Raw genomic sequence first — 27,361 nt, 5'->3', positions numbered from 1 at the left:
AATCACAGAATTATAAAATTGGAAAGAATCTGGAAGCCATTAGGTCCAATTCTGTGTATATATATTTTGATAATATTAACATCTTCCATTTCTATCATGCTTTAAAGTTTTCAGAGGGCTTTTCTCACTGTAATTCTGTGAAGTAAGTAGGGCAGATATTATCCCCATTTGACAGAAAAAACTGAGACCCAGAAAGTCACACAATTCAAAGTGTTAGAGCCAAGACTCCAACTTACGTGTGTGTACATATATACATACACATATATCTGTGTATGTGTATGTACATATGTATATGTATATATACATGTGTATATATACATATACATATGTGTATGTACATATGTATGTGTATATATATATATATACACATATACACATGTATATATGAATGTGTATGCAATAGTGATGGTGATGATAATCTCCAAAGTTAGGGCTCACAAAATACATTGATCACAACATCTCTGAGGATGCAGAGAACAAAGGGTATTGTTCCCATATTTAAATGAAGTTAGTAATTGATACTTAGAAGTGGGGAGTGATTTGGCCAAGGTCTCACTGCCCAACGGAGCAGATCAGTCCTCTAACCCAGATCTTCTGATGTTCCAGCTCAGTGGGTGTTTGTGTGCCTCCCCCCCATCATGTATGTGTAACACACACACACAGATACACACACACACACACACACACACACCCCTCTACCCAGTATTTTACATGAAGTCTCTTTTATGGGAATAACATAAAAATGCATATCAGACTGGGATTTTGAAAGTGGACATAGCTATCCCTTGGTAGTCCTGGGCTCCAGACACAAAAGCCTTCCCTAGTAAGCCTGGGTCAACTCATGCTATTCATTAGTAGTGGGAGAGGGACCCCAGACCTTAAGCAAACAAGCATTCTGCTGATTGACTCCTATGGGCAGAGATAGCTTTTTCTCCTTCTGTAATGAAAGCAAAATTGTCCATCAGTGCTGCATTCCCTCCTCCCTGCCAGAATGGAGCCATTTATTTTGATAACCAAATAAATTTCAGACGGTCGCTAAGGAGACTAAAGTATTGTGAGTATAAGTTAATGCATTGGAAGCAAAAATAACACATAAACTACAAAATGGAACGGGAATAGGAGCTTGGCATCTCAGTGTGCTGCCTCAGTGGAATTACCAAATGTTCCAGAGAATGGAACACCCAGGCCAGGACTCAATCCCAGATTTTCTGACTCTGTGTCCAGTGCTCTTTTTACTATGCCATAGTAATCTAACCTAATTTGTCCTTTTCCTCCTACCAGGGATCTTAGTGGCCATTGAGTCCAAACGCCTTAATTTTGCAGATGCAGAAACTGAGGCCTATAGAGGTGATATGACTTACCCAGGGTCACACAGCTAGTAAATAGCTGAGGTGGGATTTGAACTCACTTCTTCTGGACTCTAGATCAAGCCCTCTCAGATTCCATGGTCACCCACTCAGGGCACTCCTGGAAAGAAGAAGAAAAAATGTGAAAGTGGTAAAGGAAGGATTTCAGCTTGTCTTAGCCAAGGTCACAGATCTCCTAGGGAAAAAAAAAATTTGATTTGATGGTTGGAGAGTCTGTACTCTATTATTCATCCACAGGCTGTCCCTGTACCCTTTCCCCCAACTCTATAATGACAATCATGGTTCACATTTTTGGATTGCTCAGCAATTTCCGAATTCTTTCCTCATTGCCACCTGCTGAGGTAGGCAGGTAGGTGGGGTTAGAGACTATTATACCCATTTTACAGATGAGGAAACTGAAATTCACAGAAGAGTGTTTCAGCTTGTGTCACCAACACTCAGCTGTCCTTCTGTCCATAATCTCACTTATTCTTACAACTCCCTTGTGAGGTAGGCATGGCATCTTTGGATCTGAGCAAGGAGGGACCACAGAGGCCATCTTCCTAGCCTGTCCAAGTGACTTGTCCAAACTCAGAGTCAGGTTTCACACCCAGGTTCCCAGACTTCAAATCCAGCGCTCATTCTGTGACATCACTTAGTGCTGTGTGAATTCTCTTGGTCTAGTTAAGGATGAGGAAATGATTTTATTTTGAAGATAAGGGGCTTACGGGTTCCCATGGCTAGTAATGATGCAGTGGAGACAGAAACTCAGGGTATGGTGAAGTGGAAAAAGCAAAAACAGAAAAGCCAGCCTCAGAAGCCTTGCATGTGCATTCTCATCCTGGCGATTTGTTCTCGGCTCTCAAAGGACCAGTTGGGGCCAGACAGCCTCAGAAGTCCTTTTTTAAGGTGGATATTCTCAAACTCCGCTTGTCATGGACCCCTTTGGTGCTCTGACGGAGGCTATGGACCCATTCTCAGAACAACATTTTCATATCATTGAATGAAATGCTAAATTTAGACATTCATGAAAATGAGTTCATTATTTTCCCATCAAAATTCATGGACCACATGTTAAGACCTTTAAAGATTTTCTAGGACAAAGTTCTTTGTACCCTGTTCTTCTCCCCTATAACTTGGGAAGGAAAGAATACTCAGAATGTTTGACCTTCATATCGCAGACTAACCTACTTATGCCTCTGTTTCTATCAGATGCTAGGTGGCATCTGAGTGCTGGGCTCAGGAATCTTGCTACTAGCAGTGTGGCCCTGGGCAAATCCCTTTCCCTCATGGGGCCTCAGTTTCCTCATCTATGAAGTGGGGTCTCATAAGGTGAGGATCAAATGAAATCACATTTGTAAAGCACTTTGCAAACCTTAAAGTGCTATCAAAATCCTAACAATTATTAATCATAATCATTATTACTTCTTACAAGATTATAGGATCATAGATCTAGGCCCAGAAAGGACCTCAAAAGCTATCAGCCTGCTCTTTATGATGAGGAAATGGAAGCCCAAGGTGGTTTAATGATCCATCTAAGGTCACTGAAAATAAATAGCACAACTTAGAATTTGAATCCAAGTTCTCCCATTCCAGAGCCAACACTTTCTGCTGTACCAGTATAGAAAAGAGTTAAGAGGATCCCGCCTTTGCAAGTTACTTCTTTACTTTTTGTTGTATAAACAGGATAACCCTTAATACGAAATTGCTATATGTCCATGAGACTCAGTTTTCCCATCTGTAAAAATGATTACAATATTACCTATAGTACCTTTTTTCCCCACTGGTTATGATGAGAATCAGCTACTATAATGTATGTAAAGTACATTGGTAACTATTAAATTCTATATTATATAGCAGGCTTTGAAACTTATTGTTTAGTCATTTTTCATTTATGTTTACTCTTCGTGACCCCATTTTGGGATTTTCTTGGCAAAGATATGGGAATGGTTTGTCATCTCTTTCTCTAGTTCATTTTATAGATGGGGAAACTAAGGCACACAGGGTTAAGGGACTTGGCCAAGATCACACAGCTAGTGTCTTAGGCCTGATTTGAACTCAGAGGGAGAAGTCTTCCTGACTCCAGGCCGTTGCATCACCTAGCTGCCCCAGTCTGGATCCAAATCCAGCTCTTTTTGCCCCATACCATGTTAATCACCTCCTTTCATTTTTGACTGATTTGGGAACATTCCCTAGTTTAGGATTTTCCATTATGATAGTACTGTTTTCTGTACAATATAGTATATTCAGCCCCATACTCCCTTCAAAGTCAGCCAGGAAGAAAATTTTCCACTTACCTCCTCATCTGGGACAGGAAGACAAACAAATTCCCCTTTGACCTGCAGAATTTTAGACAGCTTTGCCTGTATGAGTTTATACAGCACTCCACAGTGAGTGAATGAGGCCATGAGATGATATTGGCGGCAGCAGCAGTTAATGGAAGGATTACTGCCTTTAGAGGCAAAGGGCCTTGTGATCAGCTACTGACTGCTACTTAACAAAAGACCTGTGTCACTTTGGATAAGTCCCTTTTCAGAGTTTCAGTTCTCTGACCTGTAAAATGAAAATGGCCATTCTTAGGTGTCTTCCAGCTCTAGATCAATGGTTCTACAAATCATTTCCCCTCTCCTGCCCTCAGTTTCCTCATATGTAAAATAGGGTTAAAAACACTCCCACTCACTTCCTGGGAGGAAAATTTCCTATCTACTGAAATGTGAGCTGTTATCTGAAAGGCCACAAGAAAAGTTGAGAGGATGCAGTTTTCTAGCAAAGTGATAAAATGCAAAAACAGTTTCTCAGTAGGCTATTTATTTTCCTATGTAGAACTGGTTATATTCTGGGAAATCCTACTTCAAATCCATTTTATACCCCATCCACCCACCCAACTCTCCCCAAGACAAAAAATATCTCTTCGGGATGAGCTAACTTGGCCCTATTTCTTCTTTCCATGATAAATGTTTCAGTTCCGAGAATCCAATGGATTATTCCTCTCTCCCCCACCCTCCTACTCCCATCACTCCAGCAGCTCTGCTGTTCATGTCTCAGGACAAGGGCTTTGTTGTATGGGGCCCCCAGTAATCAAACCAGGAAACATTCCTTCCCTGGAATTTGTTTTCCCTTTTTCAGTGTTTTATGAATCAGACTTCTGTCCATGAACTTTCTGAACCACAGCAGCTATGGGTGTTATATTTTGTAAGTAAAGTGACTGGGGAGCATTCCTACCACTTAGGACTTAAATGCAAACCCTTTTCCCTGCTCACGGTAGAGGAATCAGTGGGTACTTTTAATGGTGGTGTGCATTTCAACTTTTTAAAAAATATATATATATTTTTAATTAAAATGACGTCTAGCATTTTGAAGCTAAAAACCTGATGTTTCTGCTGAGGAGTTTGCCTGGGAATGACAACATATGGAGTTTAACATTTAAATTGAATTTTATTATTTAAAACAGTAAAATATTTTATTGCTACAACAAGGCCCCAACAGCCACCATTTCACCATTAAATGTGCATTGTGAGAGTACTTGACAGGAGTTCTTAACTGCTGCAAAAGGCATTTTAATTCCTTATTCCCCAGATGCAGTTTACAAAAAGTTTCTACATACGTGCTTCCTTTACAGATGACTTTTTGTTCTCCCAAGTGTCTCTAGACAACTCTGACAATGACAACAAATCCCAGAAATTCGGATATCCAGTCGTGCCCTTTAATAGCACAGGAGAAAATAATCGCTCCCATTTTATAGGGTGTTTTACGAAGCACCCTCCCCACCGGCCGCCTGCAGTGAGGAAGGAGCTGATGCAAGTGTTACAGTCCCTTCTTTACAGTTAGTAGGAGTGATCGCTCACGTTTAGTGATTGCACATTCGATCCAACTGGACAAACATTTGTGAAGTGGCCCTACTATGTCCTGGGGTTAGATATAAAGACCAAGAGAGACAGAAACAGAGTCAGGGAGTGGGGAGAGGTGGGTAGGGAGAGAGACAAGCAAAGGGGAGGAAAGAGAAAGAGACAGGGAGGGAAAGGAAGAGAGAGAAAGATGAAGGGAGGGAGAGAGAAAAGAGAAAAAAAGAAAGGAAGGGAATGGGGGCAGGCAGGGGAGAAAATATGAAAACAAGAATGAATATGCTTGCCCTCAGAGAGCTCACAATCTGGGAAGTGTTTCTGGTTTTTGACAAAACCCCATAAAGTTAGTAGGAAGTGGCATAGAGCACTGGGCCTGGAGTCAGGAAGACTTGAGTTCAAATCCAGCCTTAGATGAGTACTAGCTGTGTGATGTTAGGCACATCATTTAACCTTTATCTGCCTCAGTTTTCTCAACTGTAAAATGGAGTGAAAATAATAGCAACTGTCTCCAAATCTTGTTATCAGGATCAGATGAGCTATTTGTAAAGTGTTTAACGTAGGCTCAGCACATAGTAAATAATAAATACTTCTTTCCTTTCCTTTCCTGTCTTTTCCTTTCCTCTTTTTTCCTTTCCTTTCCTCTCCACTCCTTTCCTCTCCTTTCCCCTTTCTTCTCCTCTCCTTTTCTCTTCTCTACTTTCCTTTTTCCTCTCCCTTCCTCGTCTCCTTTCCTTTTTCCTTCCCTCTCCTCTCCTTTTTCCTCTCCTCTCCTTACCTCTCCTCTTCTCTCCTTTTCTCTCCTCTCCTTACCTCTTTTCTCCTTTTCTTTCCTCTCTTCTCATTTCCTTTTTCCTTCCCTCTCCTCTCCTTTTTTCTCCTTTCCTTTCCTTTTCCTTCCCTCTCCTCTCCCTTTTTCTCCTCCTTTTCTCTCCTCTCCTTACCTTTCTTCTCCTTTTCTTTCCTCTCTTCTCATTTCCTTTTCCCTTCCCTCTCCTCTCCTTTTCTTTTACCTCTCCTCTCCTTTTTTCTCCTCTCCTTACCTCTCCTTTCCTTTCCTTTTCCTCTCCCCTCCTTTCCTTTTCCCTCTCCTCTCCTTTTCTCTCCTCTCCTTTTCTTTTACCTCTCCTCTCCTTTTCTCTCCTCTCCTTTCCTTTTTCCTTCCCTCTCCTCTCCCTTTTTCTCCTCTCCTTTTCTCTCTTCTCCTTACCTCTCCTCTTCTCTCCTTTTCTGACCCCTCATTTTCTCTCCTCTCCTTTTTCCTCTCTTCTCCTTCCCTCCCAAAGCCTCAGCTTCCTCATGGGCAGTATGGGAAAGGTGACGCTTGCCCTCATTTCACAGCTGAGCAGCCTGAGATCCATAGAAGTTAAATTCAGTGTGCAGCCATGGTTATCCTGTGCGCTTTGTTAATGAGCTTCACTGATTTGGGGCTCCAGGTCCAGGGTGATGGAAGGAATGGGCCAGATTTGGAGTCATGCAGTCTGGCTTCAGGTCGGAGCTCTGGCACCTAGCAGCTGAGGGACCTTTTTGATCAACAAGCATTTTTAAGTAAGTGCTACACATCGTGCTCAACACTGGAGATACATATGAAACTAAACAGGCCCTGTCCTCAAGGGACTAATAGTCTATTGGAGGAAAACGACATATAGCCGTATAAATAGATACAGAATATAAGCAAACATATTACAAGGCAATTTCTAGGGCTAGGGGAGGGGCATTAGTGTAGGGGGAATCAGAAGAGTCCTCTTCTGTTGGATACAGAGGGAACCTTCATTTTCTCATGTATAAAATGGGAATAATAATTCTCTCATTTCCTAACTCAGATGGTTGTTGTGGAGAACATACTTTGTAAATCCTAAAGTGCTCTAAAGATGTGAGTTATTGTTGTCATTTAAGGTTGTTACTCTGCATTAAGATGTACTTTGCCTTGACTCCAACATCTCCACCCAGGCTTCTTCTGGCCCACCTCCGTTCCTAGAAAGGCTTGAAGTCTGGCAGGAAATCCTAACATATACTTTTCCAAATCAAGTGTGTTTAATTATCCAGGGAAAGAAGCCTGATCAGCAGTCAGTGTTTTTATCTTCCATCTCTCTTCCTGTCACTCAAAATGCCTTCGTATTCTTTAGTGGTTACAGAAGTGGACTGGAGACAGAGCTCCTGGCTGGTGCTTCTCTGTCCTTAGGGATTGTTCCTCTCCTGGGGATGGGACCCAGTGTGAAAGATGGCAGTTTACTCTCCAATCCTACCATTCCCCTTCTGTCAGACCTTGAGGGAAGTCAGTTGGCTTTGCCAATGCCTGGCCCAAACACATATCTTCTGATCAATCATGTATTGAAATTGAGGACAGGCTTAACAAAGTAATAAAAACTAATTCAGTAATTCAGTTAGCTTCAGAGGAGTTAGAGCTGAATGAGCCCTCAGAGACTGAGAAAACTGAGAAGAAACTGTTTCATTTTACAAGCAAGGAAACTGAGGCTCAGAGTGAAATATTTGCCCATAATCACACAAACGATGAGTGGCAGCTTTGGGGTTTGGACACATGCCCTCTGACCCCAGGCCCGGTTCTTTAGATCCTAAAACATGAAGTTATGTAGCACTGACCCTCTTCTCACTGACCCTGTGACAGGTTTCCTGTTCCCATTCCCATTTTTCAGTCATAAAACGGGAATTTGGTAGATGATGAAACAGGGTCAGTGAAAGGTGAATCAACTTGTCCAGAGTCCGTAGCTAGGAGCTATCAGAGAATGAACTGAGGTCTAATGACCCTGAATCCAAAGCTCTTTGTTCTAGATCCCATTCTAAGTGACTTAGAAGAATCCATTGTGTGTTTTTGGAACACTATTTGGGGAACACTTTGGTTCTAGGCAGTATGAATGGGGGCCTCTGAAAAAACCTTTGCATGCTAGTAAGCTTTTCAGAGGGGGCCACTCCTGCTCTTATCTCATTAGAGGGGGACTGTGTCAGGCTAATGGCTTCCTTTTCCTCCCAGCTTTAGCTCTGCCATCCGCAGACCCCTCTTTTTTGGAGTCCACAAAGGCTAGTGTTCTCCAAGAGGAGGTGCAGCCTGGGACAAGAGAAACCATCTTCGTAGAGCTATAAAAACTTTACCATCCTACTGGCCTCCCCCTCCTCCTTTGACAACCTGGTTCCCCCCAATCCTTGCAAAAAAAAAAGGTACAAGAGAGGTGCTACAGTCTTAACCTCCCCACTCTCACAGAAGCTGTCCCTTGGTCTTAAAGTAATTGCAGAAACCAAGATCAAGCCAGAGGTTTAAATTTGTGACATTTCCAGAGGCAGAGTAAATATGGATTGGAAGAAAGTTGAGTTTGATAGACCATGTAGGAACCCATTGTAGCAGACAGGGGAATTCTTTCTCATGGAATGGGAGAGAAATATCGTATGATAGAAAACAGGCAGGTTAATGGTAATTTTCTGATTTCTGAGTTAGTGACATTAGATTGGATCCCTAGCCAGAGTGATTTGGGGCCATCTCTAGTATTGCCCTGATCTCATCATTCCAACAGAGAAGAGAAAATGGTTACCGAGCAAGTGTCATACTGATCTCTTTTTTCAAGGCCTGGTTTCTCAAAAGCCCACAAAACATTTCTGATGCTTAACTGCCTTTGTGACATTGGAAAATCATTTAAGCTCTCTGGACCTCAGTTTCCTTATCTGGAAAATGAAGAGATTGGGCTAGCTAGCCCCTGAGATGCTCCTGCAACTCCAGACCAATGATCCCGTAGTTTCCCACTAGAAATTTGACATTCCTACTTTGGAAGGAATACAGTAGGAAGGAACTCTCCATTTGAAGCCATGAGCTCTGGATTTGAATGCTGGCTCAGCTATGACCTTGGACTTCTCCTGTCTAAACCTCAGTTTCTTTTTTCCCTGTTAAAGAGCTCTGGATTTGGATTTGGGAGAGACCTGGGTTCACATCTCATCTCTTACTAACTTTTTGGTGTTGGGCAAGTCACATAAATTTTTTGTTTTCTCATCTGTAAAATGGGGTCAATAACACTGATAGTTGACTTAAGTTTTTGAAGGGATCAAATGAGACAGTGTATATAAGGCCCTTTATAAACCTTAAAGCAGTTTGCAAGCCTTAGCTATTATTATTGTTAATTGTTAAAATAAAAGGGGAAGGGTTTGACTATGCCACCCACTCTAAAAGTGTTATAATTAGTTGAAAATTTATTAGTCACACCTATTTTCTGTCTCTTGCTATTTTGAGTGTGTGCTTTTACACATACTACATGTGCACACACACACGTGCAAAATTGTATATGAAAGCGAATTATTATTTTTAGAATCAAAACATAACAAGCTGTGGAGTTATGCAGTAAACAGATGGGCCCTGGGGAGGGACCCATGTTGCTTTGGAGACATGCACATTTCTAGCAGAAAAACCTGAGCCAAGAAAGAACTGTAAGCCACCATGGCTTAGTAGGAAGAGCTCTGGATTTGGGGTTGAGAGTTGGCTTCCAGTCCTGGCTCCAACACTCCCTTCTTAGCTCTGTGATCTTCAGTAATTATATTCCTTCTCTGGGGCTCAGTTTCTCCATCTGTAAGGTGAGAATTATGATAGCATGGAGTTATGGATAGAAGTCTGGACTTGAGAAGATGCTTTACTAGCCATGTGAACTTGAACAAGTCTTTGACTTTCAGTTCCCTCAAATGTAAAAGATATTGATGTTACCCACCTCACAGGATAGGACTTGAGGAAAGACCTCAACAAATGGAATCAGATTCAGTAGACAAGTATAAGTCCTGATCCTTCTTACTACCTCTGAGAGCTTGACCACATCCTCAAAACACTGTTGAAATGGCTTCTCTTATTATTGGATTCAGGTTCTGAAAACCTAGGTGCATCTCCTCGCTCTTGAATTACCAAATATATGACATTGAGCAAATTGCTGAATCTCAGTGTTGTCATCTGTAAGGCAACAGTAGTAATGTTTGCACTGACTCCCTTGAAGGGAAAACACTATAGATATGAGAATTATTATTATTATTGTCATTAAAAAAAAGAGTTACAAAAGTTTTGGCTCTCTATTTTGAGTAAAGGCCTTGGATACAGAACTGTTCAGAAGGCCCCGAGCCAGCTCTTCACAATCTGTACGCCCCAGGGTTCCCCATGTCTTCATTTGATTGTGAGTTAATTAGGCTTCTGTTGTTTTTGTTTCCTTCCCACCCCTGTCTTGTTAGGGAAGCCTAGTAGTTTCTTTCCAGAGGAGAGTTTTATCGACTCGGGAGAGATCGACGTGGGGAGACGGGCATCCCAGAAGATCCCTCCAGGTATTTTTTGGAGATCTCAGGTGTTTATAGATCACCCGGTGCATCTGAAATTCAACGTGTCCTTGGGAAAAGCAGCTCTGGTTGGGATTTATGGCAGAAAAGGCCTTCCTCCTTCTCACACACAGGTAATCAGGAGTCCTCGTCAATTTGGGTTCCCTTCAATCTCCAGGGCAATCAGCTCTGTGTCATAACCAAGAAGCGTTCATCTCAACTATTCAATTTATTTACTTCAGTGAGAAGTAAACTTAATTATGTTGGGCATGTGACTTTATCTGTTGGCCTTCACTTTCTCATCTGTAAAATGGGGTTGGACTAAATGACTCCTAAAGTCCTATCTAGCTCTAAAGGTCTATAATTCTGACTTCAGATATTACATTCTCTTCTATACCTAAAATCTCAAACTGGTAAGGTTATTTTTTTTCATCCCTAGAAATGTTTAAGCATAGTTTCCCCATTGCCCATGAGATAAAGTACATACTCCTTACCTTAACATTCAGGGCCCCTTCATAGTCTGGCTCCAGACTAGAAAATGTAGTTTGGGGGTCAATTAGGTGGTACAGTGGGTAGAACACTGGCCCTGGAGTCAGGAGGACCTGAGTTCAAATATGGCCTCAGACAATAGCTGTGTGACCCAGGGCAAGTCACTTAACTCTGATTGCCTCAAAAAAAAAAAAGTAGAAGACCTGGTTTCAAATTCTGGCTGTCCTCCTTACAGTGATCTTGGACAAGTCACTTAATCTTTAGATCTCTATTATTTTTCCATCTTTAACATGGAGTATGACCTCTACGGTCCCTTCCAATCCTAAATCCAAGAACACTAAATGTACCTTTCCAAACAGCATCTCACTCTATCCATCTACTCCCCTTCCCACGTTCTGGGCAAACTAGACTACTCAATGTTAGCCCATCTCATCCTGTCCCTGCTTGTCTTTTACCATTTGCACATGCATGGAGTATAAACCCACCTAATCTCTCCCTGTTGAAATCCTCCACTTCCTTCAAGTCATGGCCACCTCCTCCATGGAGCCTCCTTGCCTCATTCCTGGCTAGAAGGAAGCTCTCCCTCCTCAACCTGTCATTATCTTTCTGACCTCTCATATCCCATGAAATTTTGTGTCAGATAAGTAGACAGACACACATATGTGTCATAACTCCCCCCCCATTAGACTGTAAACTCCTTAAGGGCAGGGATATGTCATTCTTCATCTCTGTAGCCACAGTGCCAAGCTCGGTGTACTACACATTGTAGGAATTTAATAAATGTTTGTTGAACCGAGTTGGTGATAAAGATAATTTAGAAAAATTTTCTCATCAGCCCTTTTTAGCAAGTCGTTATATAACCACAAAGTCTCAGATTTGGAAGAGATTTCAGCAGCCATTTCAAAGGCCATTCATATTGGAGCAAACACCGCCTCTGTAACGTTCCCAGCAAGTAGTCATTCACGTATCTGCTTCCCTTCAGCTGTTGCCAGTTGGTAAAATGAAAGGAGTGGATTAAAATGGTGTCCTGGGGTCCTTCTAGCTCTAAATCCTTAGGTTTCCTTTCTCTTCATAGTTTCCTTCTTTCCTTCTTCCCCCTCTACTTCTTTCTTTTTCTTCCTTCTTGAATTCATCTCCCCTCCAAAAATAATAGGAATATTTTATCCCTTTTTATTTTTTTTCTTATGGACTTAATAGTTATAAACAAACATTTAAACACAAAGAACAAAAAAAGGATTGCATATAAAACCTAACTTTGGTTATATAAAATTTTTAAAGTCTATATTAACTAATTATTTAACAATATTGTCCAATTTGTGTCCCCTTCTGACTTTCTTTGTTATTGAATTTTTAAAATGTTATATTAATGTTTTTTCTTTCTTTCTTCCCTCCCCTTTCTTACTTTCTTCCTTTTCTTCCCTTGACTTTTCTGTCACATCTCACTTCTCCCCCCCGCCCCCAGATGCTTCTTTTGTAATAAATAAATATAATCAAGCAAAACGAAAGAAAGATACTTTGGCCATGCCCAAAAATGTGTCTCTCATTCTACACCTCTGGTCCATCACATCACATGGGAGGCAAGTTTCATTATTGGTCCTTGGATGGCATATTGGTTATCACATTGATTAAAATTCTTAAGTCTTTCAAAGTTACTTTCTTTTAAGTTATAGAGAAATTTAAAAAACTAATCTGTGCAGGATGATTGATGTGTGGTCGAATTTAGAGGCAGAGGAAATAATGGATCCTTCAGGTTTATTCTAGCTGTGCAATTTAGGTAGTTATACTGTGCCCAACAGTATAAAAATCAGCTATGTATGTGGCAAGAGAAGGATGGGGGTTTGGGGGGAGAAAGCAGTTATTCTGCATTCACTAGTGGACAAGATTCCCAAGAGAAATGTAGTTTGGGAAGTTTGTGTTATTTAATCAACCATCAAATGGCATTAACCTCTCTCCCATCTCCCATCTTGGATTTCCTTATGTTAAAAACCCAGGACAGACATTTAGAATTAACCTAAAACAGCCTGCTGATTTTCTTCTCTCCCTTCCTTTTTTCTTTATTCCTTAGTTTGATTTTGTGGAGCTCTTGGATGGGAGGCGACTTTTGACTCAGGAGGTGAGGAGCTTGGAAGGCCCTCAGCGCCAGTCCCGAGGCTCTGTCCCTCCTTCCAGCCACGAGACTGGCTTCATCCAATATTTGGATTCCGGGATTTGGCACCTGGCTTTCTACAATGATGGAAAGGAATCTGAAGTGGTTTCTTTTCTCACCACTGCTATTGGTAAGGGAATTAAAGATATCCCCTTTTCCCGTTCTCATTTTGGTATCTCTGTGGACAGCTAGTGACATGAATTTTCACCTTATCCATTTTACTATGTATATGGATAAAAAGGGAGGTATAACTCTTTTCCATATTCTCTTTGGTCATGCCTGTGTAGAATACAGATGTGGGATGAGTAGGAAATAATTTTTTCCATGTCCACACTGTTGTTTGTGTGAACAGTTATTTATTTATTTACTTAGTATTTAATAGTTTTTAATACAAATTATACATTCTAAAGTAACACGAGTATAACTCCTCTTCCCAGTGTTATTTGACATAGCCCGACAAATTCTAGTTTGGCAGGAAGCAAAATCAAAGGTATGAACATCACCAAAATGGAAGTGAAATTATCCCTATTTGCAGATGATATGAAGAGAATCAGGAAAGACAGAAATTGAATTAATTAATTAAAATTAATTAAAACTATAAAGTTTTTTAAAGTATTTATTTATTTTTAGTTTTCAGCATTCACTTTTATAAGATTTTGAGTTCTAAATTTCTCCCCTCTCCCTCCCCTTCTCCCTGCCTGAAACAGCTTGCAATCTGATATAGTCTATACATACACAATCATATTAAACATATTTCCACATTAGTCATGTTGTGAAAGAAGAATCAGAGCAAAAGGGAAAAACCATGAGGAAGAAAAAAAAGAGAAAATAGTCTGCTTTGATCTGCATTCAGACTCCATAGTTCTTTCTTTGGATGTGGATAGCATTTTCCATCATGAGTCTTTTGGAATTGTCTTAGATCATTGCAATGCTCAGAAGAGTTAAATCTAACAAAGTCGGTCCTCATACAGTGTTGCTGTTATTGTGTACGATGTTCTCCTGATTCTGCTCACTTCACTTAGCATCAGTTCATGCAAGTCTTTCTAGGTTTTTCTGAAGTCCGCCTGCTCATCGTTTCTTATAACACAATAGTATTCCATTACATTCGTGTACCACAACTTGTTCAGCCATTCGCCAGTTGATGGGCATCTCCTCAATTTCCAATTCTTGGCCACCACAAAAAGAGCTGCTGTAGATATTTTTGTACATGTGGTACATTTTCCCTTTTTTATGATCTCTTTGGGATACAGATCTACTAATGGTATTGCTGGATCAAAGGATATGCATAGTTTTATAGCCTTTTGGGCATAGTTCTAAATTGCTCTCCAGAATGATTGGATCAGTTCACAACTCCACCAACAATGCATTAGCGTTCCAATTTTCCCACATCTCCAACATTTATCACTTTCCTGTTTTGTCATATTAGCCAATCTGATTGGTGTGATGTGGTACCTCAGAGTTGTTTTGATTTGCATTTCTCTAATCAATAGTGATTTAGAGCATTTCTTCGTATGACTATAGACAACTTTAATTTCTTCATCTGAAAACTGTCTGTTCATATCCTTTGACCATTTATCAATTGTGTAATGACTTGTATTCTTATAAATTTGATTCAGTTCTCTCTGTATTTTAGAAATGAAGCCTTTGTCAGAGACAGTGGCTGTAAAAATGGTCTCCAACCTTTCTCCTGCCCTAATCTTTGTTGCATTGGCTTTGTTCATGCAAAAACTTTTAAATTTAGTGTAATCATAATTATGATGGGAAAAGTTTAGACACATTTACTTTGTTGTCTGTTTAGATGGAAGGATAGCTTGGATGTAGAGAGTACCAGCTACTTGGGTTGACCCCTTTTAAAATTCTGGAATGTCTCAAGTGTTTTGCTCTCTATTTGTTTCCCCCTACCTTTGTGTTTCAATGTGTATGCTCATTTCTCTCAGTGAATTTACCCAGTTGGGTTTTTTTGGGTTAATTTTATTTTTTTTTCAGTGAATAAAAAATCTATTTTCTCTCCCCTCCCCCATATTTCCTCATTGGAAAAATTTTTAAAACCCCACAAAACCCTAGTAGCAAGCAACATAAGTTCCTTCATTGGCCATGTCCAAACAGTCTATGCACATTGAGCCCATTCCCCTCTGTCAGGAGGTGGCTTCATCATCAGTCCTTTGGCATCGTGGCTGGCCATTGCCTTGGTCATCATTCTTAATTCTTTCACAGTTGTTTAACTTCTACAATGTAGTTGTTACTGCATCCGTTGTGTTCCTGGTTCTGGCCCTAATGATTAGTGGTGGGACAACCCAATCCATAGAAAGATTGTGTGTTTTATCAATCACTGCAACGGAGGGGAATATTCCAGCCAAAGAGTAGGTGATCTTTCCAGAGGATGGGGGGAAGAGAAGGGAAGGAAAGGAATAGGCATTTATATAGCTGGTACTATGTGCCAGGCACTGTGCTAAGCTCTTTACAACACCTTTGATCTTCTTCCTTGAGTCAATAGGGAAACGAGGGCTATTTGCGGAAGAAAAACTAGTTGAGTTTTATTTTCCCTCCTGATCTGCCCTCATTACGGTAGGGCAAAGAAAGTAAATAAAACGAACAGTGCAACAAACATTTAAATGCTACTGTTCGGAAAGTGTTGTTGTAGCTCTGATGAGTTGCTAAGTAAGACATCTTTGTTTCCTTTAAAACTCAGCTCAAGTGCCACCCCCTACAAGAAGCCTTCCCTGATCCCACCAGGTCATTCTTCTCCCTACCCTCTCACTCCTGCCAAATTATTTTGTATTTATTTTATATGGTTTTTTGTGGGGTTTTTTGTTTGTTTGTTTGTTTTGTACTGGAGAGACACCAGGTAGTGTGGTGAATAGATAGAGAACTATCTAGACTCTTAGCCTGGTGCTGTTTCCATGGTCCGATTCTGCCTCTCCAAATATGAGTTGTTGTTATTGTTGAATGAGATGGTGAGGAATGTGTCCACATCTGACAGCCCAAAGGCAGAAACAAGGAAATTGTGCACAGAGAAATTCTTATTAAAATGCTGGCTGTAGCATCATTATTTGTTCTTTTTTGCAAAATTCTGCCCCTTCCCCCATCCTGCACAGTAATTATTTAATAGGTTCATTTTATTTTCTTTCATGCAAAACCGTTCTGGGTCCAGGGCTACCATTAGTCCATCTCCCCAAAGAGGTGTTGATATTGAGTCTCAGCTGTCTGCAGTAGTTACCTGAGAACTGGGAGTTGTAATTTGTCTTGGCAGGTTAATTAAAAGTTTAGGTCTAGTTAGAGTGAAGTCATTATGGTTCCGATATACAGTTTTCCCTCTCAAGTTTACTTAATGCATACAATGGAACCTGACCCGTCATAGCATTACATTCCAAGATTCAGATGGAACATTTAAACAGATCTCAGCTGTCAGAATCAGAGGTATTCATGTCTGCTTGTAATTAAGTAACAGGAGAAATAATTGTGTTTAATTTAACAAATGGAGGTATTGTGTATGTTTTTCCTTTTTCCCCATCTAATTCAGTCCAGCTGATGATTTTAAATTAAGTGAGTTTATCTTTCACTATGAAAAATCTGAAAGCCCTTTCCAAAGGATATATATAAATATATACAAACACACACACACACAGAGCCCATGTTTGCAAAGCACTCTGTGAATGGGATGAATTTTTACACATCTGTACATTCAGGAAACATTTGCCATCAAAGGATTTCAAGCAAGAAGGGACCTTAGAGAAGGTCTAGTGTGGTCCAACACCCTTATTTTATAAATGGGGTAACTGAGGCCTAGAGAAAGGACCCCAATTTCTTTGGCTTCCTTTACGACTCAGCTCAGATCCTAGCTTCTGTGAGATGCCTTTGTCAGAGTCCTGCTCCCTTCCCCCTGAGATTACCTTTTATTTACACTGTGTGCATCTTGTATGTATCAAGCTATTATTTTGCATATTGTCTTTTAGGGTAGATCACGAGCTCCTTGAGGGCAGAGACAGAGCTTTTGCCTTTCTTTGTATTCTCAGTGCTTATTAAATTGTTGACTGACTGATTGACTAACTTACTTCCTCAAGGTCACAGAGTATATAATAGAGCCAAGATTTCAACCCACATTTTCTACCTTTTAATCCATTGCTCTGTCTTCACTTCATTTATCAGGTGCTTCCTGTATGCAGGTCATTATTCTTGGTACTGGAGGATTTAAAAAGAGAACTTTGCTAAGACCTCTGCCCTTTGGCCTTTGCCCTCAAGGAGCATACAGTCTAATGGAAGATGAGAAACAGACAATTACAGTGCACAATATTATATACTAAGTGTACAGTACGAGGCCTCTGTGAGGTTTGAGGGTGAAGGCACTTACCAATTTGAGGGTGTCAGTGAATGGTTCTTGGAGAAGATAGCATTTGATGCCCTTGGACCCCAGTGTCCTACATGTACAGCAAAGTAAGGCAAGCCATTGAGAAAGAATATTCTTTACGGGATTTCAAGTGTGCCCCCATTTCGGGTGAAAGGAGTGTTCTAGTATGTTCTCTAGTGTTCTAGAGTGTTCCAGTATGATCTCGAAGCTCCTATTCCCAAGGATATTCCCTGCTCGTTATCAGGCCTATGTCCAGTGAAGTGATGTTCACAGGCTATCTCTACCTACTGTGTTGGAAAGCATATCTATAGCAATGCCCTGATTGTGAGCCAGCTGCTCCCTCCCAGCTGTGTTAGTATTGGCTGCCCAGGCTCTGTTTAACCGCCATACACTGATTCTCTCTAATTTCACAGGCTAGGGCTCCTGGCATTACCTTGCAAATCTTTTCCCTCACAAGAGTTGTCTTCAAGTATATGAAAAGAAATTTGACTTGTTACAGCTAAGACCAAAGGAGCAAAGGTTGTCCCAATATCGTACAGGGGATTTTGGACCACGTCGGATGTTGGACTGGATGCCATGAGGCAGCGTGGAGAAGTATTTAGAGTTCTGGACTTGGTATTAGGAAGAGCTGGGTTTAAATTCTACCTCAGGCACTGGCTGTGTGACCTTTGGAAAGTCACTTCCCTGTTCTTCAGTTTCCTCATCTATAAAACAAAGAGGTTAGATTGGATGGCCTTTAAGGTCTCTTCCTGTTCTGAATCTATAGTCTTGTGATCCTTCATTTCCCAACATGTGATTTCCTCTTAGGTCACTGGCTTACTCACAACTAAGGGAATTCTATCTTCCACTCCTCTATTGATTTTCCCAGGAGTCTGCTAGGGGAACTCCTACCATCTTTGCCATGTCTTCCATTTTTAGGGCTCTTCATTGTGGGGAAAGGAAAGGAATTCTCGTTGGCTGCCATCTTCGCAGTAGTAACCTCATCCTCTAGAACAGGGTTTCTTACCATTTTTTCTATATCATGGATCCTTTTATCTTTTCAGAATAATGTTTTTAAATGTACAAAATAAAAGGGACTTACAAAAGAAGCCGACTATATTGAAGTGTAGTTATCAAAATTTTAAAAAAAAGAAATAAATTCATGTATCCCTAGGTTAAGAACTCCTATTTTAGACTAGGTGGTACGATACACTAAAAGAAGCCTTGGATTAAAGTCAGAAGACCTAGGTTTGATTTCTAGGGATGCTGGTTCTTCCCTGTCACTTTACCTCTGGGCCCTCATTTTCCTTATCTATACAATGACAGGGCTTAACTAGGTAATTTCTACGTTCTTATTTCTAAGTTAATTTCTAACTTCTACCCCCAGTGTTATTTAATCTTAGAATTCCCTTCAGTTCACAATACCCGTCTTTTTTGCCTGTTGTCCAGTCATGCTTCCTTTGGGTCTAATCCAGCTGGGGATAATACTGCTGAGTTGGCCAAACAGCACAGGTTCCCAAACTGAGGTACATACAGAGAGGTGAGGAGACGGAATGAGAGAGTCGGCCTCATTTCTTGCCTCCCATTCTACATAGAGTATGGTCATGAGATACCCAGTCCTACTCCTGACTATGTTTTAGGTCATGTGGGCTCTCAGTGTTCCATCTCAGATAAGATTCTGCGATGCTAATGTACTGCTGACCCCAGACCATCCCCTCAACTTCTGACTGTTAATTCAATGCAATAAGTATCTTTTTTAATTAATTTTAAAAATGATATTTTCATTTCCTAGTTCTCTCCCTCCTTTGACTTCTCCCCCACCCATTAAGAAGGCCAGCGATACTATACCTGTCATGACTATCTATGAAGTGTCTGTTATGGGTCAGTCACTGTTCTTGTTCTGTGACCACACAAAACTATGGCTGAGGTCTCCCGGGAAAACCTTTCTCTCCAAAAGTTTGGACAATAAGACATTCATTGACTTTGACTTCCTATAGGGTACGTGAAAGTCAACATAAAGGAAGAACTGCAAGGAGTCTATGGCTTCATGTCACTCCCTAAGCAGTGTCAAAACTCTTTCGACTGACATTCAGGGCTATCAGCAAGCATTTATTAAGCACCTGTTAGATCAGGTAGTTTATAGGAAGCCAGAGATATAGAGACAGAAATGAAATCAGACCTGGTCTTGAGGAGCTGACATTCTGTTGGGGAAAATAACATATCTTTTAAGCTTTAATAGCTTGAAAATGGCAATAAGATGCTTGGATGCTATGGATAATTTTTTTCTTTTCTTTTTTTTTTTGGCTAGGCAGTGGGGTTAAGTGACTTGCCCAGGGTCACACAGCTAGTAAGTGTTACGTGTCTGAGGCCGGATTTGAACTCAGGTCCTCCTGAATCCACGGCCAGTGCTCTATCCACTACGCCACCTAGCTGCCCCGCTATGAATAATTATTACAAAATACATAAAAACATATTAAATAGGAGATCATTTTTGGGTGGACAAAATCTGGAAAGATCAGGCAAGGCTTCCTATAGGAAGAGACACATAAACTAAGTTTTGAAAGAAACTAGGGATGGGGCAGCTAGGTGGCACAGTGGGTAGAGGGCGAGCCCTGGAGTCAGGAGGACCTGAGTTCAAATCTGGCCTCAGACACTTATAAGCTGTGTGACCCTAGGCAAGTCACTTAACCCTGATTGCCTCCCCCCACCAAAAAAAGGAAAAGAAACTAGGGATTCTAAAAGATGAGAATGGTGAGGGAACATACTTTAGGTATGGGGGATGGCAGCTTCAGATGGGAGATGGAGTGTCATGTGAGAGAGACAGTAGGAATACATTCCATTATGGCATGATAAAGTAGTATGTGAAGGGGAGCAAAAATAATATTATCTACATAGCATTTTGAGGTTTGCAAAGCAAACATGTTAACTTATTTCATCCTCACAACAACCTTGGGAAGTAGGTGCTATTATTCTCCCCACTTTATAGATGAGGAAAATGAGATACAAGAGAGTTTAAATTACTTTCCCAGAGTCACACAGTTATCTGTGTCTGAGGTAGGATTTGAACTCAGGTCCTCTTGACTACATGACTGAACAACTCCTCTCTCCATCCTGTATTCTCTCATGAGACTGTACCGCTCCCTGTCCGCTCTTATTGTTTAGCAGTCATTCAGTTGTAGCTGACTCTGTGTGACCCCATGGGCAAAGTCCATGGGATTTTCTTGGCAAAGATGCTGGAGCGGTTTGCCATTTCCTTCTCCAGTTCTTCCCCATTTTACAGATGAGGAACTGAGGCAAATGGCGGTTAAGTGACTTACCCAGGGTCACACAGCTAGTAAGTGTCTGAGACTGGATTTGAATTCAGATCTTCTTGACTCCAGGCCCCATGCTCTATCCAGCACCACCTAACTGCCCCCTTCTGTACCCTCTGTATAGTCCTATATTATCCCACTTGCATGCTTCTGCTCATGCTGTTGGCCATGCCTAGAGCACTCTTCCCCTTCCTCCATCTCTAGCCAGATTTGAAAACTAAATTCACATAACTACCTCTTACAGGAATGTAGTCCTGATAATCATTGAGGAAGCCGCCACCCTTCACCCCTCGCGTCACATGGCACTATGCTTCCACCATTTTAATGAACTTATCCAGCATTCCTTCACACTTTAGTCATTTGGATTTCCTGCATCCCCCCATGCTGCTGGATGAGGCCAGGTACCATGCATGCCTTGGGAGCTCTCCCAGCTGGAGCGCAGTAATCTCCACACAGGCTTAATAAACTGGGGGTGGGAGCTGTGCCAGCCGGAAGCCTTCAGCTCTGGAATATGTGCCTGTCACTCAAGGACCTGCCCAGCTAGCTAAGCTCAGAAAGGCTCGTGAACAGCTTAGCTTCTGGGCAGTACAGGAACTCACAAAGGCTCAGCTAGACTGTGACCCATATCAGCGCTGGGCTCTCCCACCTCAGCGAGATCACAGGGTATTGAAGTAACGAGAAGAGAGAGAATCCTTCCCTTTAAACTCCCTGAAAAAGAATTTTCAGCCCATCCTCGTTGTATTTGTACTGAAATGCAACTGGCGCAGAAAAAAAAAAATACCGGGGACATTTTGAAAATAATGAGAATGATCTGTGATGTCATCACTGTGAGTCCTCTCCACAACATCTAGGTCCTTTGGGGAAAAAAATAATTAAGCAAGATTTTGGTGGCTCTGTTATCTTCTTGATACAGGTATCCCCTCTGAACAACAGTCCCCTGCAGTGGTAGAGATCATAAGCCACACAGAGCTTCCCAATCCTTTTCGGCTCTCATCTGTGTGCTCTTATAAATCTGCCACAGGGCACTTCCCTCTACACCCCTGGGCATTTAGTGGATATTAACAAAACACATCTGGTCACCAACGGATGTTGCGTTGATTCCCTAGGACAGGGCCCCACACCTAGTATCTCTTGCCTAATGAATGGCACCGACCTCTATACATATTATTGACATATATTTGATGAATTGACTTGATTTAAGTAGTGTAGATAGTTTGCATGTGTTCTTAAAACGTAACAAGTAACAGTCGCTGTATGTTTGGGTCTCATATAGCGTGCTCTCTTTTAATTTGAGCTGACATTCCAACCAAAATGGACACACGCACAAGGTTGGCATCGGTGCATTATGGTCTAAGGCATGAAATTACAGACATGCCACAGAAATGGATCAAATTACCACAGACGGGAAAAGGAAGGGGACTCTTTGTGAGCAAACAGAGAGACTGGTATCATGATGTGGAAACTACCCTGTCTTTTCCTTTCTTCTTTCTGGCATGACCTCCCCAGTTGCACGAAAAACCACGTGGCCCAATTTGGCACCAGTAGCCATTTAGCATCCAAAAAAGAGTGGTCAGTGGCGGAGAAGTCATGGATACTGAGCCATCTGCACTTCATTAGAAGGAACCGGGGTGTTTAGAAGGGGAGACTTAAAGAAGGACATGGTCACTGTGTTCAAAAGGAAGAGGATTTACATTTGATCTACTCTGGCCCAAGAGGGCCAGTAGAAGATGCGAAGAGGCAGTCATAGGGAAAGAAAGCATTTGTAAAAATTAGAGATGTCCAAATTTAGAACGAGCTTCCTCTGAAGATGGAGGGCTCCCCCTCACTAAAAGTCTTCAGAGGGTGGCTGAGTGATTGACTCTGGGAAGTACAAGAAAGTTTACTGATGTTCAGGTATAGATTGGCCTCAGTCCTGTTTGAGGCCACTTCCACCTCTGAAATTCTGCAATTTTGTTCGTTAATGATGGGGCTACTGGTACCTGTTCTTCTACTACTGTGCTACGGATTTCATGAGCGTGTGTGCCCAGAACTGGAATATTCTGTTTTCCAAAAAAGTGGGAATGTTGGGGTAAGCTTTGGAATTTGGTGGAGAAAGAAAAAGGTACAGTAGGCCCTGATGACACTTTTGATCATCTCTTTTCTTTTTTCTTTTTTGCACTTAACAGTGTTTTGTTTTGTTTTTCCAGTTACACGTAAAGATAGTTTCAACATTCATTTTCGTAAGATTTTTGAGTTCCAAATTTTTCTCCCTTCCCCCTCCCCAAGACAGCAAGCAATCTTATATAAGTTGTACATTACAATCATGCTAAACATATTTCCATGTTAGTCATGTTGTAAAAGGAGAATCAGAACAGAAGGGAAGAACCAAAGGAATGAAAAAACAAACAACAAAAAAAGTGAAAATGATATATATGCTTTGCTCTGCATTCCTACTCCCTAGTTCTTTCTCTGGAGGTGGTTAGCATTTTCCATTCCACATCTTTTGGAATTGTCTTGGATCATTATATTGCTAAGAAGAGCTAAGTCTGTCGTAGTTGATCATCTCACAATGTTGCTGTTACTATGTACAGCGTTCTCCTGGTTCTGTTCACTTTGCTTTGCATCAGTTCATGTAAGTCTTTCCAGGTTTTTCTGAAAGCCACCTGCTCATCATTTCTTATGGCACAATAGTATTCCATTACATTCACATACCAGCCATTTGTTCAGCCATTCCCCAATGGATGGGCATCCCTTCAATTTCTAATCCTTTACCACCACAGAAAGAGCTGCTATAAATATTTCTGTACATATGGGTCCTTTAACTTTTTATATTGATCATCTCTTTTCGTAAAAGATAATCCTTTATTCTCTTCCTATATTACGTTCAAATTTTCAAGATTTGCCTGGTTTTACACTTATCAGTATCTAAGAAGAAAAGATGGCTTGGACGTCACAGCAAACAGAGAGGTACTGCTTGAAACCTCCTACTTTGAGGGATAGTTCACCCCTAAGATGGGGTCTCCCTTGCTCTTCAGGGCTTTGATTATGAGAGGATAAACCTAATTCCCAAACAATCTAGCCTTAAGGATTCTCACATTTTATCTTGTGGAATAATGGAAAAGCTCCGCACTCAAGGTCAGAAGACTGACATCTGAGTGCTGACCCTGCGACTTAATGGCTATTTGTCCTCTCTAATATCTCTGAGCCACAGCTTCCTTTTTGGTAAAGGGAGGAGGGGAATATGTGCACCCCACTACCTTACCAAGGGCTTAGGAGGGATTGCTTTGCAACAGCTGCTGGTATTCACTGTTCACTCAGCGTTTGCTGTCTACTTTACTGAGCTGATCGTCTCTGTTCTGTATTTTAACATCCTATATTCTAAGCCCCTCCCAACTGACATTCTCTGTTCTAAGGGCCTTCATATTTCAACATTCTTGGTTCCAAAGCCCCTCCCAGCTCTGACATTCCATCTCTGACATTCTCTGCTCTAAGGGCCCTCCCAGCTCTGACATTCTGTGTTCTAAGGGTCTTTCCAGCTATGATAGTCCATATTCTAAGGTCCCTTTTAGCTCTGACATATATGTCCCTCCCAGCTTTGAGCTTCTCTGTTTTAAGGTCCCTTCCAGCTCTGATATTCTCTGTCTAACATCCCTGTCAGCCCTTACATTATATATTCTAAGTCCCCTTCCAGATCTGATATTCTATATTCTGAGTTCTTTTCTAGTTCTAGCATTCTATATTCAAAAGGCCCTTCCAGCATTAACATTCTTTATTTTGTTTTGTTTTGTTTCATTTTGAGCTAGGCAGTGGGGTTAACTGACTTGCCCAGGGTCACACAGCTAGTAAATGTTATGTGTCTGAGGCTGAATTTGAACTCAGGTCCTCCTGAATTCAGGGCCGGTGCTCTATCCACTGTGGCATTCTTTATTTTGATGTCCTTTCTAGCCCTGTAGGTAACTAGGCCCACAGAGCAACAGGAAAAGGATGGAATGGGTTAATAGTTAAAGATAGCAACTCCAAAGTTTTCCCAGCACCTTATTTGACTGTGAAGCTTTGTTTTGTTTGTTTACTTCAGACACAGCTTCTAAGGGTCATCAAGATTATTTTTTCTGTGATTTTCTAAGGACCTTGGGATAGCATTGTTTTTGTGTATTTATTGCATTTATCGGCCAGTGGCCATTCATTAGCTCCTAAGTGCATTTGCAAGTATCCAGGATGAAACATCCTTGACGTGATATACTCTAATTTGTGTCAAAGCATGTACCACTTCAGAAAAAAGACAGGGAGAGAAGTGATTGAAGAGTAATTTTCAGTTTTTAATAAGGCTTTCTCTGCTCCCTCCGTTCCCCTTCCTTTGAATTACAGTGTAAGACATGACAAAGGAATGGAGAATCAAGGTCTCTCAATAATAAATTAACCTTCTTGTAAATGACATTGGCAGCACTTTCTGAAATCCCTAATAGAAACCCTTCTCTGCAAAATCGCCCTGTGAATTCACCTCTGCCTGGTAGCGGTGATTTATTCAGAGTGCTGTGGTATAAGTGGAACAAAGTAGTAGGCCAAGGGAGAGCTGGAGTCAGCACATCGGAGACAGAGAGTGTGGCCAAAAATCTGTTCGCTGGAAGAGAGAGGAACAGCTGAGCAGCGCCTAGCTGGGCCTATGGAGTCCGAGGCAAAGTCAGGCAGCAGCTGGTGCTGCCGCGGGGCTCCAGGCAGCTAGTTTGGACGGGGAACTGCTCCAAGAACTGCGAGGGAGGAAGAGCTTGTCCACATCCCCAGACAAACCAGAAGTCTTGACAGTTCTCCCCCAAAGCCTGTTTTGTGATCTTTCTGTTTACTTTGGGTAGAAATTTGAGTCAACGTGCATCCACCAGCATTCAGACTCAGTAATCTCTTCTTCCTCATCCTCACTGCAAATCACAGATAGATAGTAACATGCTGTTCAGCCTTATAGGAATCACTGTCCCCTCTCTGGGCTGAGATTTCTCCCAGCTCCACTAGGCAGTCAGCAGGTCAATCAGGAAGCATTTATTAAGCACCTGCTATGCACCAGGCATTAAAGTAAGTTCTGGGGATACAAGGAAAGCCAAAAGGCAGTCCCCTCTCTCGAGCTCGCAGACGAATGTGGGAGACCCTATGCAAACAACTCTGTCTAAACAAGATAGAGACAGAGATGAAGAGGGAGAGAATTCTAGACACAGTGGGCACAGCCAGGGACCACTCCAGAGTCAGGAGATAAAATGTCTTGTTCAAGGAGCCAGCAAAGAGACCCATGTCACTGGATGGCACTGGAAGGGAGGGAAGTCAGATAGAAGAAGACTCAGACAGTAGGAGGGGTCCAAGTTATAAGTGACTTTAAACTCCAAACAGAAGATTTAATTCTAAAACATAAATGCTTTTGCCCTTTTCCAAATAGAATATAAATCCCCTCGAGGTCAGGCACTTTCATTTTGTTTCTCTTTATATGCCCAGAATTTAGCACAGCACCAGACACCTAGTAGGTGTTTCATAAATGCTTGGTGATCATGTTTTCTGTTCTAAGGTCCCTTTCAGCTCTTACTTTTTAGATTCAGCTAGATTCATTCAGTTCCCACCTAGAACATTTTTGATTTAGAATATTCTGATGTGTTGGAACTTTCTGTCTTCTATACTTAAATGCTGTTTGCTCCAAAGCCCTTTCTAGCTCCAACATATGTTTTAAGGTCCAATCTATCCTCAACCTTCTATGTTTTTAAGGCCCCTTCCAACCCTAATAGTTTATGATTCATAACATCACTAGGTATTATTTGAACCAATTTCAATATCCCATTGCTTCGAAAACTGAGTGCCACAGGAGGGAAAGTGACTTACCCAAAATCACGTAGTAAATTAGGAGATGCTCGTACTAGAACCCTGGCCTCTGGAATGCAGAATCAGATTTTATTTTTACCCACTACTCTAATCTGCCAGACCTGGATTCTTCTTAGCTCCTATTTTTAATAAGGATCAATAGGGATTCTTGTGGGTTAAGGGAATATAATTTTTATAGAAAGCCTGATTCCGAGACCAAGTCAGTGCAGTTATGCTGCATTAAAATATGCCTTCTGTTTGTGGTTGGAGTGTGGGAGAAGCTTTAGAAAACTTTTTATCCTCAGGCTCTCCCTAGGCAGGTTTCATGCTGTGTGCTTGGTTCTCTTTCAAATATGTAGCTCTTTTGAACTTGAAAGTCTTGGCCTATGGTGGTCCATGAGACAGCTGTCTTCCTGGGAAGGACCAGAGTGAGAGGCATCCTGGCTGGGCTAAGAGAAAGACTCGGATTCAGGGGACCCTGCTTGGGCCTTTCCCAGCTGCCTGAAGATGGACAGGCTTCATAATCTCTTTGGGTCTCAGTGTTCATCATCTATAAAATAAGAAGGTCGACTCAGTGTTCTCCATGGGCCCCTTCAGCATTCAGTCCTATCATTTAGCATGTTAGGAGCAGATGCCTTAGAGGCCCTATCTTCTAGCATTCTCTTATTGGCTCAAAGGCCAACATGATTTCTCCTAATTAGATACCAGCTTCTGGGCAATGAACACAGAGAAGCAGATCCATAGAGAAGAAAGAATGTTGAATTTGGGGTCTTAAGAGCCAAGTCCAAATCCCAGTCTCCAACACTCCTTGT

General features: G+C 41.4%; 1 protein-coding gene across 1 annotated transcript in view; it reads left to right on the top strand.

Moving 5' to 3' along the window:
- TENM4 (teneurin transmembrane protein 4) overlaps window positions 1-27,361 on the top strand; it is a 640,191-nt gene that overhangs the window by 361,163 nt on the left and 251,667 nt on the right. The window contains 2 exon segments of the mRNA XM_078156941.1: window positions 10,391-10,605; window positions 13,026-13,236. Of these exon segments, the coding sequence (XP_078013067.1) occupies window positions 10,391-10,605; window positions 13,026-13,236 (426 nt within the window).

The sequence above is a fragment of the Phascolarctos cinereus genome, unplaced genomic scaffold, assembly GCF_003287225.1.
Source record: "Phascolarctos cinereus isolate Bilbo 61053 unplaced genomic scaffold, phaCin_HiC Scaffold_726;HRSCAF=1367, whole genome shotgun sequence".
NCBI classification, from domain to species: Eukaryota; Metazoa; Chordata; class Mammalia; order Diprotodontia; family Phascolarctidae; genus Phascolarctos; species Phascolarctos cinereus.
The sequence above is the reverse complement of the archived record's forward strand: the minus strand, read 5'-3'. Positions and strand labels throughout refer to the sequence as shown.